The sequence below is a fragment of the Cibotium barometz genome, chromosome 5, assembly GCF_041138505.1.
Source record: "Cibotium barometz isolate CiBa-2024 chromosome 5, ASM4113850v1, whole genome shotgun sequence".
Classification (NCBI taxonomy): domain Eukaryota; kingdom Viridiplantae; phylum Streptophyta; class Polypodiopsida; order Cyatheales; family Cibotiaceae; genus Cibotium; species Cibotium barometz.
Genome location: NC_141050.1, coordinates 29,924,994 through 29,939,480, shown reverse-complemented (window position 1 = coordinate 29,939,480; position 14,487 = coordinate 29,924,994). Strand labels below are relative to the sequence as shown.

At 42.9% G+C, this 14,487-nt stretch overlaps 2 protein-coding genes across 2 annotated transcripts in view; both read right to left on the bottom strand.

The window, feature by feature from the left end:
* Positions 1-11,820, bottom strand: part of LOC147638339 (ubinuclein-1-like) — a 41,249-nt gene extending 29,429 nt beyond the window's left edge. The window contains exons 1-4 of the mRNA XM_086798265.1: positions 10,904-11,820; positions 10,368-10,448; positions 10,191-10,277; positions 10,025-10,101 (exon numbers count right to left, since the gene is read on the bottom strand). Of these exons, the coding sequence (XP_086654391.1) occupies positions 10,025-10,101; positions 10,191-10,277; positions 10,368-10,448; positions 10,904-11,185 (527 nt within the window). The 5' untranslated portion in view covers positions 11,186-11,820. The remainder of the gene's footprint in view (positions 1-10,024; positions 10,102-10,190; positions 10,278-10,367; positions 10,449-10,903) is intronic.
* Positions 4,244-6,656, bottom strand: LOC147638340 (uncharacterized). The gene has a single exon (XM_086798266.1). The coding sequence runs from the start codon at positions 6,518-6,520 to the stop codon at positions 4,352-4,354; it is 2,169 nt and encodes a 722-aa protein (XP_086654392.1). The 5' UTR covers positions 6,521-6,656; the 3' UTR covers positions 4,244-4,351.
* Positions 11,821-14,487: the final 2,667 nt, after the last annotated feature.

Sequence of the window (14,487 nt, the reverse complement as noted above, 5' to 3'; positions counted from 1 at the left end):
TCTGAATCCCTCTCTGAAAAATAAGCTCAACAACCCCACTAGAAAACTCAAGTCCAATCTCGTATTCAGCAACCAAATCAATGAACCAACAAGCTTCCGATACAAGGAGGCATCAACCTGCTCACAAGGATCATGTACTGTAAGTTTGGTATTCGGGTCCATCGGAGATGAAATAGGCTTGCAGTTCTCCATCCCAAAGGCCTCCAGCAACTCATGAACACACCGCTTCTGCTGAGAAACAAAGAACCCCCCCTCTAGGTCTGCCAAATCTCCAGTCCCAAAAAGAAATGGAATAAGCCTAAATCCATCACCTCAAACTCCTTTGACAAGGCAACCTTCATCATAGCTATGTGCTCCACATGACCGCCAGCAAGAATAAGAATACAAGTTTGGATCTGCAACTGATCTCTGGAAACCCTTTCTAAGAAAGAAAGAATCAATCTTTTGGTTCCAAACCCTGGGAGCCTGTTTAAGCCCATACAAGGCCTTTCGTAGCCTGTAAACCATACCTTTTGATCCAAGAACCTCAAAGCTTGGTGGTTGCTCAACATACACTTCCTCTTACAAGTCACCATTTAGGAACGCAGATTTACATCCATCTAATACACCGGCCATTGCTGAGAAGAGGCAAGCGTAAGAATTGTCCGAATCGTGGTCATCCTAGCTGTCATTGCAAAAGTGTCCTCATAGTCGATGTCAAGCCGCTGAGCATAGCCCTTAGCCACAAGTCTGGCGTTGCCGACCCATCAGACATATACTTGGTCTTGTAGACCCACTTGACACCAATGACTGACCGTTTTGACAGCCTTGGAACCAACTCCCAAGTTTTATTCTTCTCTATGGCTTCAAGTTCCACTTGCTTTGCTCCAACTCTCCTGGGAAAGAGCTTCCTTAACTGAAGTAGGCTCTTTGTCCTGAATGATACGAGACATCAATGCATAGTTCACCTCTAAAAGCTCCTCTAATTGCCTTTTATCATGAACTCTGTGCGATCGTCGAGGTCTATCCTCCGTGGCCCACTCGGAGGGATACTTCGTAACACCTAACTCCCGAATGGTATCCAACAACCACTTTGGTACTCGAACAAAACATGGAGCATCCTGCTGTTGTGGCTCATCTCCAACCTCGGGCTCAACCTCTACAACGGAATGAGGCTAGCTAGTTGAAATAAGTGGTGGCTCCTCAGCAGTGAAAGCTGGAACATGCTCATCAAAGATTAGCATCTCTGCTGACAACAACCTCATTCCGCTCTGGGTCATATAACCTTTAGCCTTTGAAAAGAGAGTTGTATCCCACAAAAACATGCTTCTTGGAAAGCTTTGAGTCAAGCTTCCCCCTCTACTTCTTTGGTATGTGAACATAGGCATCACTCCCAAAAACACGAAAATCGGAAACATCTGGTTTCCTGCCAAAATAAGCCTCAAATGTAGCCACAGCCTCTCCCCAAAGTGGACGAGGAAGATCACGATGCTCCAACATCGTCCTCGCTATCTCCGCCAGGGTCCTGTTCTTTCGATCAACTACTCCATTCTCAAAAGGCAATCCTGTATTGGCCCGCTCCCGCTTGATGCCATGCTCTGCACAAAACCGCACAAAAGCATTAGAAGAAAACTCCCCTCCTTTGTCAGCTCGAACAGTCTTCACGTGCAATCCAAACTCCTTTTCCACCGTAACATGCCAATCCTTGAACCGAGCAAAGGAATTGTCCTTCTATGAGAGAAAGTAAACCCATGTGAACCTGCTACAATCATCCACAAGCAACATGAAATACAAAGAGCCTCCCAAAGATGGGGTCTGCATAGGTCCACACAAGTCAGTGTGTACCAAGTCCAATGGTTTCGAAGCCCACCTAGTAGCCTACTTCAGAAAAGACCAAAACGGAAATGCCACAAATCGCAGAGCTCAGTACCTGTAAGAGAAGAGAGTGCTGAGAGTTTGTAAATCCCATTCTCCACTCCATCTTCCCAAACAACCTGGCCTGTTCCTTTGTCCCAGAGAGCAACAAAATGCTCATCAAACTCCACCCGCATGCTAGTCTTGCAAACCTCATGCACTGACAAAAGGTGAAAACCAAGAGATGGAACATAAAGAACCCAGGAGGAATGCTTCCCCCCTCTGCCCTCGGGAATGATCTCCAACCTGCCCTCACTGTGAATCGGGATAGTGGATTTGTCACCAATAAAGATGTGACCTATTTGCCTTCGAAGATCCTGTAACAACTCTCGGGATGGAGTCATGTGCATGGAAGCACCACTGTCTAGAATCCACTCCCGAGTATCCCCAACGGTGAGACCAACCGAATCCCTGCTCGAAGAAGATGAAGCGCCAGTGTCCATAATCTCCAAGTGCACAAAAGCTAGAATCTTTGCGGCTGCAGCTGATGAATCAGCACCTTTCTCAGTGCTCCGCTGAGGACATTTCCTCCAATAATGACCCTTCTGGCCATAATAATTACAGGTCTGCTCGGCCTTCAAACCATCACGCTTAGAAGACTTCGCCGGTGAAGACTTCCCTTTGTCCTTCTTCTTCTTCTTCTTCTTGTTGCGGCCCTTCCACTGCTAGCCAGTCAAAGCCTCAGAACCTTCGCCCTGTGGAGGGTTCAAAAACACCTCTTTTTGGTCCAAAACCATCGGCACAAGCTCCTCCCATGTAATGGTGTTGAGCCTCCCACTGGTGATCAAAGAAGAATAGAAAGCTGAGTACTAAGGGGATAGATGAGACAACAAAGTGATGGCCATATCCTCTAAAGAAATCTCCTTCCCAGCCTGAAGAACCTCCTTTTGAAGAGCCTGGAGTTTGTTGATGTGCTCACACATCGTTGAAAACTTTGCAGGATTGATCACTCGCATCTGCACTTCCAAGGAAATTCTCTTCATGGGCGATACCATGTTGTACAAAGAAGCCAAGTGCTGCCAAATCCCTCTCATGTGTTTGATGTGTTTGATCACTTGGGGCGTGCGATTAAGGAAGATGAAAGAACGCAAACGGGCATTGACACAATCCCACAACTATGCCTAAGCCTCCCGCTCTTTCTTAGTGGATAGTGAAATCTCCTCCTCCTCCAACTCTCGCCTTGAAACTCCAACCACAATGAAATCAACCAAATCAAAAGACTTCAAGACAGACTCCATCATTACCTTCCATATGCCATAGTTGTTCCCGTCCAACTGTCCGTCCACTGGGAACGTCGGGAGGGTCACATGTTTCTCTGCCATCTCGAGCAAATCTGCCATCTCGGGGGTTTACTTGGTCTTGTGAAGGGAGGGTGGGTGGGGAAAAAAATGAAGAAGAGGCTGCAAATAAATGCAAAGTGGCTGTCCAGCAGTGATGCAGCCTTCTACCTCCTTCTCCACGTCCCGAACAGCCCAACAATACTCCAATCAGCACCAAAACACAGCAGTCCCGAATGCTCTCACCGTCTCATAATCTTCAAGCCACCTGGGGCTCTGATACCATGTCAAAATGGGCAACGGAAATGAGACAAAGTACTGAGAGCAGAAGTACAGAAATGAAAAAGAGGAGAAGGGTATAATATCTACTATATACACCAGAAATCGGTACAAGAAGAAGTGTGGGGGCAAGGGTGGTATATATACCACCCTGGGCTGCTGGTCGGCCACTGCAAAACAGGCCGACAGTCCCTAGACCAGCCCACGACTGGATATTATCCCGTCGGCGGCCAGCAGAGACTCCATTCGGCCAACACATAACAGGTCGGCCAACAACAAGACAAGTCGGCCAAGAGATAAACAGTCGACAAACTCAATAGGGTCCCCCCACGACTAGCAAAAAAACTCGGAAATATATGGACAATGAGGAAAAATTGAGAAACTCCTAACCGGGCAGGCACACCCACAACAAAGGCCCTCACTCCCTACCGAGTAATATGGTACAGACATAGTTTTTTCAAACGTCAATCAAACGTCAAACGCGAACGAGTATGAAAGTATGATACGAGTTTGATTCAAACCCTTGACCTGAATCAAACGCAACCCTAATTTTTTAGCATTTTTTAAACAAATCCATATTTACTTGAACATTAAAACATCATAACATGAAGCACCTCAAAACTAGCAATTGAATTGAAGCAAATGAAAATTGAAAATTGAAATGCGCATTGTGCACTGCGCAAAGTTCAAACTGCAGTGTAGACTCTAGAGTGACTAGTGTAGAGTCTAGACTCTAGAGAACAAAAGCCAGCTGATACAAAATGATAAAGCCAGGGGAAAAAACCCCTCCTAAAGAAGGTAAAAACTGCCCTGGCAACTACAGAACTAAACAACAAGGAAGGAAGGGGAGATGGTCATGACTCATACAAACTAGACTCTACGCGAGTCTTCACCTAAATGAATCATGATAGATCATTCTCTGAAATAGAGTCATCCTCCCCTTCTTCCTCCTCCTCCTCATCATCATCATCATCATCGTCATCATCATCATCATCATCATCATCATCATCATGCTCACCAAGGGAACTGGTGCCAACGATATCACTTCTGCTTGCCCCCGTATGCGATAATGAGGCTACAACATCCTCTTGCTCCTCTTCTTGTGTCTCTTGCAATGCAAGAAATCTATCATCATCATTCTCCTTGTTAATCATTTCCAATGTGACCTCCATCTTTTCGTAGCCTCCTTGCTTGATCTTGTTGATAAGGCGAAGGTTGGTGTGAATGTATACAAGATGCTCTGTTCTTTTTGGAAGCAACTTGTTCCTTCTCTTTGTTTGGATAAGAGAGAATGTGCTCCAATTTCTCTCACATGGGGAGGCACAAGTCCCTTGTGAGAGCACCCTTATAGCCAGCTGTTGCAATTTGGGTGTCTGGGCCCCAAATGTTTCCCACCATTTGACAGCTTGATGCATTCTTTTCTCATCTCTAGCCACAGCACGAGCAAATGCACCTGCTTCGGACTTATAAGTGTCAAGTTCATCACATAGAACACCTTGCATATCCACATCATATTTTGTATATCTCTCCATGACAGTCATCCAACCTTCATGCACCTCTCTGTCACCACCAGGATTCTTAGCTCTCCAAATAGGATGCAAAACATAGGCTGCAGCATGTAAAGGTGAATGCATCATATCCCACCTATCCACACTAAGATTCTTAATGTCTTGCAGTTTATTTGCATCCACTCCTCCTACAACCTGCAGCTTCTCAACCATGCGATCTGTCATCTCATACATGAGACCCATGGTGGCGCCTTCTCTATCTGCAAGACGAAGGATCTTTAAAATAGGTGCACAAATTTTCACAATCACTTTAGCCTCCTGCCAAAAGCTTGCACCCAATATAATGTTAGCCACATCCAAGCCTTTCACGGTACGTGAGACCTTTTTCCTTGTCCAAGCTTCACTAACAACCATACGACGCAACCCATTGTAGCATCTGTCATCCAATAAATTCACCAGCATTATAAAAGAGTAAGCAAAGCGCGTCATCGATGGCTTCAATAATTCCTTTTTACTAAATTGACGATACAAAGCCAAGATTGTGTGCTTCCGTGTAACAAATGTCACAATTAGATTTGCTTGAGCCAAAATAGGAGCAATCCATTGAAGCTTGCCAATATCTTCCAACAATAGATCCAAACAATGACAAGTGCATCTAGTGAAGAAGATGTTAGGCCACTCTTGCTCGATCAAATCACCAGCCCGCAAACAATTTGAGGCATTATCCATACACACCTGCACTACATAATCGGGGCCAATATCAAGGATTACATCTTTCAAGATGCCAAAAATATACTCGCCAGATTTGAACTCCCCACTTGTATCAACTGCTTTTATGAAAACAGACCCATATATGGATGTAGCCATTACATTGATAATTGGCCTGCGCCTTGCATCTGACCATCCATCACAAACAATGCTGCATCCATATCTCTTCCACTTTTCTCTAATGTCTAGCAAGTCACGATCAACGCATTTGACTTCATCCACAAGCTCTTTTGTACGCAAGCTGTTATATGAGGGAGGCTTATAGCTTGGCCCAACTTGCCCAATTGCCTTCACCATGTCAAGAAAATATGGGCTTCTAACTTTCCAAAAAGGAACATCTTCCGCATAGAAGAAGCGACGAAGAGCAATGTTTGCCTCTTTTCGTGCTTGTACATCCCAAGCTTTAGCTAGAGCACCCTGTGTCTTTGACACCTTCTTTCTGCTCACGTGCTGTTGAGAGCTAGAAGGCCCAATACCACTTGCAACATTTGATGCATGTACATCGACACTACCATGAGAAGCCTCTCCCAAATCAGATACGCATGCATCAATGTTTGCCATGGAGTCTTGCACTCCACCCACATGCAATCTGCGACATACATCTTTTACATTTTGGGGTGCAGCATTACATTTTCCCACACCATGACCTGATAAACCAAGAATATGTGCCCTTATTCGCGATGGACCACCATCCCAAGTGTGCCCACAATATTTGCATCTACATGTAGTCTGGCCTTTTTCAGTTGTTTTCAAAATGGACACATGCTCCCATTCAGCTTTGCGCTTTCGTCCCATTTGCACAAGTTAAAACCCTGTTACCAACTTACCTGTATATTCGTCCCGAGTCCCGACTCCCACCTGCTGAGTCCCACCAGTGGAAGGTGCTTGCTGCTGCTTGCTGGCGAGTGGCAGTGCTGGGCCTTCAAATTTCAGTAGAGAAAGACTGCTGCTCGAGAATCGATGGGCTATGTGCACTGTGTGCAGGGCTGACTCAGCCTGCTGTGCCTGCACAGTCACGCAAGAGAGAGAGATGGGCTGTGTGCACTGTGCAGGGCTGCCTCAGCCTGCTGTGCCTGCACAATCACGCAAGAGAGAGAGATGGGCTGCCCGGCTGTGTGCACTGTGCAGGGCTGCCTCAACCTGCTGTGCCTGCACAGTCGAGCAAGAGAGAGACTCGAGAGAGTCTAGACTCAAGACACGATGGGCGGGCAGATTCGTCACTCGAGAGAGAGTGGGCGCAACTTGCAAGAGAGATACGCTCGACTCCCTTGACACGATGGGCGGGGCGAAATAGAGAGAGACGGTGGGCGGGGGCGCAAGAGATGCGATGGGCGACGAAGCGTTAAAAAAAACCCCCAAAAAAGTCCACGTTTGAAATTTTTTTCAAACGTTTTTTTTTTCAAACGTTTGTAAACGTTTGCTTCGCGTATCAAACGCGTTTGAATGCAACTATGGGTACAGACAGGAGATGACTGCTAACAATCTCTATGTGCTTCTTTCTAATGGGGATATTTATGGGTTGTCAGACTATACACCTCTCTCGTCCCATGGATCCCGATGCCAAGTTATCCAAGACGGAGGATACACCCTTGGTGGATTCCACAGAGTACCGGTAGAGCAGCCGGCCGAGTTGCTCATATGAGAGACATATAAGGGTCCACACCCTTCTCCTCATATCTTATCTCATTTCTCCATATTTGCCGGAGGTCATTGGCTGTTGCAACAGTCTCTTATGCTTGTAAGCACCCACGGGCTTCCCTCGCGCTCATTTTCAGCAATAATCAACTGTCTACAGCCTTCTACGGTTTGTACTTGTGCTTACAACTTGTGTTTTCTCTTTCTTTCAAAGTATGGTTGCACTCTTTTATGCAACGGGTGGACATATGTGCGGAAGAGGAATGTTTATAAACATTCTTATGTCTTCATGCAAGGGCACCATGTTCTTGAGAGCCATAGATGGTTCTTGAGAGCCACAGTTGTCACAAGAGAGTTGACTTGGACACGAGGTGGTGATGGAGATTGGTCCGGATAACATTATGCAGGTTGTCATAGATAATGGGTCTAATTGTGTATATATGGGTAGGATGCTCATGGATGAGTTTCCACGGATTGGCCTATAGCTTGGATTTGCTCATTGAGGATGTTGCCAAAATTGGGTGACATGGAAGGCAACACTCTTAGACTCTTATATGAGTTCATGGACAAGATTAATGAAGCACTTAACCGATGCACTCTCTTGTCAGATGCGCAGTAACCAATGACATTATGGACTTTGAAGTTTACAATATGCAATCATGGCTGTTTTTTCCCTTTTTTGAATCATACCATGGCTGTTTTTCAGGGTCCAGGACATTCAAGAGGTGTGGAACCGTCGATGGGATTGGTTCTATAAACCAATCCATGAGGTTGCCCATAAGCTTCACCCTTTGTGGCGCAATGAGGACCAATACAACAATGAGGAGATTGAGGAGGGATGGCAGGAGGAGTACATCAATCAGTGGACAAGAGGTGATGTTAATCTTTTGAGACAGCTAGAGGATGAACTCTTGATTTTTCGCAATGGTAGCCGTGCTTTTGGTTGGGCAACAGCTGTTACGAGAGAGACTCAGCTTCAGCGTGTCTCTTGGTGGGAGAAATATGGGCTTAGCACTCCTCATCAGTCTAAAACTTGTGAATCGTGATTACATGTAACATAATACATATTGCATATATGATACTTATAGCGTTTCTTGTCTTCTTAATGACAAAAATGCTTTGTCATTAGAGTTCTCTCACAAGATTGCAGCTAGGGTCCTTGTGAGAGGAACTCAAGTACCTGGGCCCTCTTCCATACAAAGAAGAGAAACAAACTGAGCACTACTCAATTGGAATGGTTGGTGTATTTTCATTGCAACCTCCGTCTCATCGAGCGAAGAAGCAACCCCATCAAGCCACGTCAAGTGAACGTGGACAAAATTGACATCGAGAAGGTGAAGGATGTTCCTAAGATTCCTCCATATGAGCATGACATCTATGACATGCTCTATGAGGAGATGATGGCACCAACTTAGAGGACTCAATCACATGTGGGAGCAGCCAGTGCTAGTACCAGTGCAGTAGCAGAGACCAACATGGCTGCAGAGCTTCAGGATGTTCCGGATGAGAGCCATGAGGCATCCTCCTCTTCTAGCATTGAGGCAAAGACATCAGAGGAGTCAGACGATGAGGACATGGAGGATATGGAAGACCTAGAGGATACAAAGTCTTGAGGCTTGGTCTCGACTCCCAAGTCATGAGTCATGATTTCTTGGATCATGGACACTTATTTCTATCATTCTGTATAAGACATGTTTTATCTTCTTTGATCACTCAGACATTGATGATTGAGTCTTGAGAACTTGTGATCGTTTGTCTTTTGCAATGCTAGTAGCTACTAGCCTCTGGGATTGCTAGCTATTTGACTCTTTTTGATTTCAGTCTTCAGAGCATATATGATATGCCATATGGCATATATCATTTGATGTATTGGTCTTTCAACTTTGACACTTTTGAACATTGTCTGAGGGCATATGCATCATCATTCACGAATCATGCATGGTAACTGATTTCATTTAAATTGATATAACTTTTCTTGACTACAGGTGACAAGTCCAAAAAATCTTTCAACAACAATGCTTCATGCTTGACACTGACACGTGATAGGTGACACGTCTGAGGCAATACTCAGGAGTCAGCACTCAAGAGTCAAGACTCAGGACTCGAGACTCAGGTTGTATACATGTATGCGAATTCTTAAGTGCATATCAGGGAGTTTTTTAGTGTATCAGAGTGTTGTACATGCTCTTGAAGCTGTAGTAGCAATATCTAGTATTTTTGGCCCTTGTAAACCTGCCCCGCCTGCCGCAGCCGCCATATGAAATGTTTACGAAACTTCTGGAGAAAGTATGAAACGTTTATGAAACTTGTTTCATGAAACACCTGGCGACTATGAGCACAACCACACTTTTATGTGAAAGCCCATTTCCAACACATCACATATCATGAACTCGGGCCTTTATTGTCCAGACACAAGGATTGGATTATTTGGCATTACATACCACCAGTGTGGCTCTTTCTCAGACCCCGGCATAGGTATAAAGAAGGTCTGATATGTGCTCCAGCCTCGTATGGCTTGCAAATAGAGACTACTGGCCTCAGCCTCCAGGCATCAAAGTGGTATACAGTAACATATACTGCCTAGATATGATGCTTATGAACTTCCTTAGAACCACCATTTCTTCAACAAAGACAAACCAGGGATATGTAAATATCAAAACTTACTCTTGTTCCAGCTTTCCCCTATTCACAAAGAAACCCTCATGCTTCAACTTCGCATCCTCCACTGAAAAGTAATCATCCTGCCATACATCCATGAACTCCACAGAATCACAAAAGAGCTAAGAAATGAAGATCACTGTGGCTCGTGGCATTGAAGAAAAAAACATACCAATTCTGCATCATCAATGAAAGAATCTCGTGTGTCGTACTTGTCATCGTCCAAATAATCGCTCAGCTCATTGTCACTGTTACCTCCCTGAAGAAGCCAGCACAGAAGACAACATGAGTAGGACAGCACATAAGCCAATGTAAGTACGCTGGCACAAGATATCACTGTAATACTGACCTGATATAGCCTCTCGATTTTTTCTATCACAGAGTTGAAGCGGTTGGGAGGGGGCGGAAGAGGTTCTTTGTCTTTTACAACCTGAATCAGGCGTTACAGCCATTAGTATAGTTAGAAAGATAAGCAATAACTGTGGCTATACATATGGGTGCGCCTGCAGGGCATAGGGGAGAGGGGCTTATGTGGCCATCACATGGGAAGGAACCTAATCTGCTGACAATATGTGATCATACCAACGTAACATATATTCTGAACCTACTTAAACCTATGCTAGCAACATGTGATCGAATTTATGTAGCATATAGTCTCCTGCCTAACATTATCAATATGTGATTAGCATGTCATATTGAATCAGATTTTCTGTAACTATATAGAGGACCCTTGCATAGCCATGCGCTCAACTGGATTTTGCATTCAATTTGCTGTCTAAACCTGACTATATATATAAGGACCTGTATCTATATATATAAGGACCTGTATGATCATATTCGATTCTCTGTCTAACCCTAAATATATGATAATGAAGGGGCCCTTACCTCAGGAGCAATGCGGGCTTCAAGGGCAGGGTGGGCGCCAATAGGAGCTTCAGACGAAGGGGAGGGAGCCCATGCTGTCTTCTGAGAGTCCTTTAGAAGCTTCTTCCATGAAACAAAGGTTGTCTCTCCGGGCTTTAACTCCACATAGAAACGCTCCCTTGGAGGCACGGCTACGGCTGCTGCTGATGCCTGGTGGAAAGAGGGCAGGCCTGCACCCCCTCCAGCTTTATTATTACTGTCCAACATCTTTGCTTGCTTGTGTTGATGCGGGCACATTAACATAAAACCCTCCTTAAGACAACCCAAAAGTCCCTTTTAAGATCTTGCCTTCAAGAATGTAGCTGAAACACCACTCGGAAAAAGCTGGAATCCGGATTGGGCGGCTTCGCCCAAAAGCAAACCCAATCGGCCGGGGCCGAGAGGCTGCATTTTTGGCAGAGATTGAGAGGAAAACTGCCGGAAAAGCAAGAGAGAAAAAAGCAATTCGGAGGTTTGATTGTGAACCATCAGAAAAGCAGATTGGAGCGTACAGAGGGAGCAGGGAAACGCAAAAAAAAAAAAAAAAAAAAAAAAAAAAGCAAAACAAAACAAAATCACATGGCAAAAGGGAGAGAAAAGCGACGATTCTCAAATGGGCATTCCCCTGTTTTTCTGTTTTCCCCTTCTCCGCGCGAGAAAGAGAGATGCTACGAATACCGATACCAATACCGATACCGATACGGATACGAATGTAAATACGATCTCGCCATTCCCCTGCCAATACGGTGTCCGGCCCCCTTAATTCGTAAACCGTATAGGCCAGGTACCTCTTCTTCTGTGCTTCGTTGCTCAACTAGTCCACGTGCGCAGGGTTAGCCACGTCATCCCGACTCCTCCTGCCAAGAAAACCTTTAAATTTCTAAAAGCTGCTTTTTACAATGACCTCATGATATCCTACATATATATTATGGTCTATTTTAGTAATGTCAAACTACTATATATAGGGAATATGAAATGGCATGGATTTGGATATTTATATCTATATTATCTTTATTTATTTACATTCTCTCTCTCTCTCTCTCTATATATATATATATAAATCTCTATCTATATATAGACACAATATATATATATACTATATTTTTTTATTTTATATATAAAATATATATATACACACACACACACAAAAGAAGGACTATATGCATGTATATATACATATTTGTGTGTGTGTGTGTTTGTGGTTTCACTATATATAAAAAGTTTGTGTGTGTGTGTGTGTGTGTGTGTGTGTGTGTGTGTGTGTGTGTGTGTGTGTGTGTGTGTTTAATAATATCAGGTTTAATTAGACTATATCTAGACCAAAACTACCAAAAATATTACAAACCATGGTCTTCTAAGTCAAATTCAATGTTCATGCTCTGCATTTCAAGCCATCACACCAACCAAAGTACTGATCATCACATCAATTTTCAAGAGGATGGGTTCCATATGTGCTTTACAGGAGTTTACACTTGAAATGATCACCACATGGAGTCATCGCGCCTCAATTTTCAAAGGGATGGGTCGTCAAAACTGCTCTAAAGGAATTTACAGTGGAACCGATCCCAACATGGAGCTTTTGCACCAATTGTGTGTGGGTTACCTTACTTGTTTCAAATGCTGCTTAATTAGTACCCAACATCAAAGGATAATCACAACCATACCTTTTTCTTCAAGACAACTACCATTTTTTATAAGCTGAATTTGCTTGAACATTTTTTTTGGATCTTTGTGCACCTACTTTACTTCACATGATCCTCCTCTTAAAGGAATTTACACTTGAACCGATCCCAACATGGAGCTTTTGCACCAATTGTGTGTGGGTTACCTTACTTGTTTCAAATGCTGCTTAATTGGTACCCAACATCAAAGGAATCACAACCATACCTTTTTCTTCAAGACAACTACCATTTTTTATAAGCTGAATTTGCTTGAACATTTTTTTTGGATCTTTGTGCACCTACTTTACTTCACATGATCCTCCTCTTATATCCATCTTGGTCAATATCTTAGATTATAAAAAAAAAACCCTCAAATGTGAGTATCTCTATGCACCTACTTTACTTCGCATTCCTCCTCTTGGATCCATCTTGGTCAATATCTTAGATTATCAAAAGAACTAAAGTGTGAGTATGTTTTCATATACAATTGAGTGCCTAAAACATGGTGCATTTATGTATGCAAGCATGGCCTCAATAATTTATGAGCTACTTGCCCAAAAAATAAAGCTGCTTGTAGTTTCATCACTATACACCTCATCTTTACAATAATTTATCAACTACGTAAATTTTTGACCCAATATATTATACAATCCAAACTAGTAAGGGGGTCTAAGTGCATCTAAGAGGTTATTGGGCTAGGCAGCCTTACAACTGTTGGTGGATAACGAACATAGATAATAAACACACTTAATGATTGATTAACTCACAAAAAAGACATTACAAAGAATATGTAGATAATAAAGACTCAAAGAACAAACAGTGTATTGATATTATCATCATTCATTAGCGCTAATACAACTTACAGGGAACTATGTGTTAGCACATGCCATGCCGGCGATACTACAAAGGGTACGCCTCTTGGCATCTCCACTTACTATGCAACTAGTTTTATTAATGGTTATTTCCAAAGAAAATATTATTGAGGCGTATATGGGTCAACACCTAGAACACCCAATGGATTTGGCCACGAAACGGATAAAAATCGGGCCCACTAACTCAATAGGCAGATGTTACACTAGTTATAATATGATAAATCTGAAATGATCTAATCCAATGGTATCTGGTGGTTTCACATGGATGGCATATGATTAGATAAGGTACTACCCACACTTCTTTATTCCTAGAAGAATCCTAAAAATTTTGATTGTGAAAATAAGAGGATAAGTGAGCACCCCATATTGTATGCTATCGGATCATCTGAAGGGAATGAAATGCACTTAGATACTTTCTTTAATGTCTTCTTATCTCCATTTTCCCCATTTTTTATGTGCTACTTTGGTTGATGCCATGAAATAGGCTACTGAGTTAGAAGATAGTTTAATGAGTAAATTCATGTTTAAGAACATTTAAGGGTTAGTTTAAATTTGTATAGATATGCGGTTAGTCTAGTCTAAACGTCAGTCTAGGCTAAATGTCTTCTTCTCTATTACTAGTAGTCTACTTGTCTACTAAGTAAATTGTCTTAAGTTTACTTTTGAGTGCTTGATTTATCTAGCTATTAAATTGTCTTAAGTTTACTTTTGAGTGCCTGATTTATCTAGCTAGTGAATAACTAAATTTTATCTAGCTAGTGAATGGCCACTACTAACTAAATTGATGACTACTTAGGAGTGCTTGATTTATCTAGTTAGTGTAATGACTAGTACTAACTAAATTTAAGACTACTTATTAGGAGTGCTTGATTTATCTAGTTAGTGTAATGACTACTATTGAGTAAATCAACGAAGTGCTTGATTTATCTAGTTAGTGAATGACTACTATTAACTAAATTGATGACTAGTTAGGAGTGCTTGATTTTTCTAGTTAGTGTAATGACTACTACTGAGTAAATTGATGACTACTATC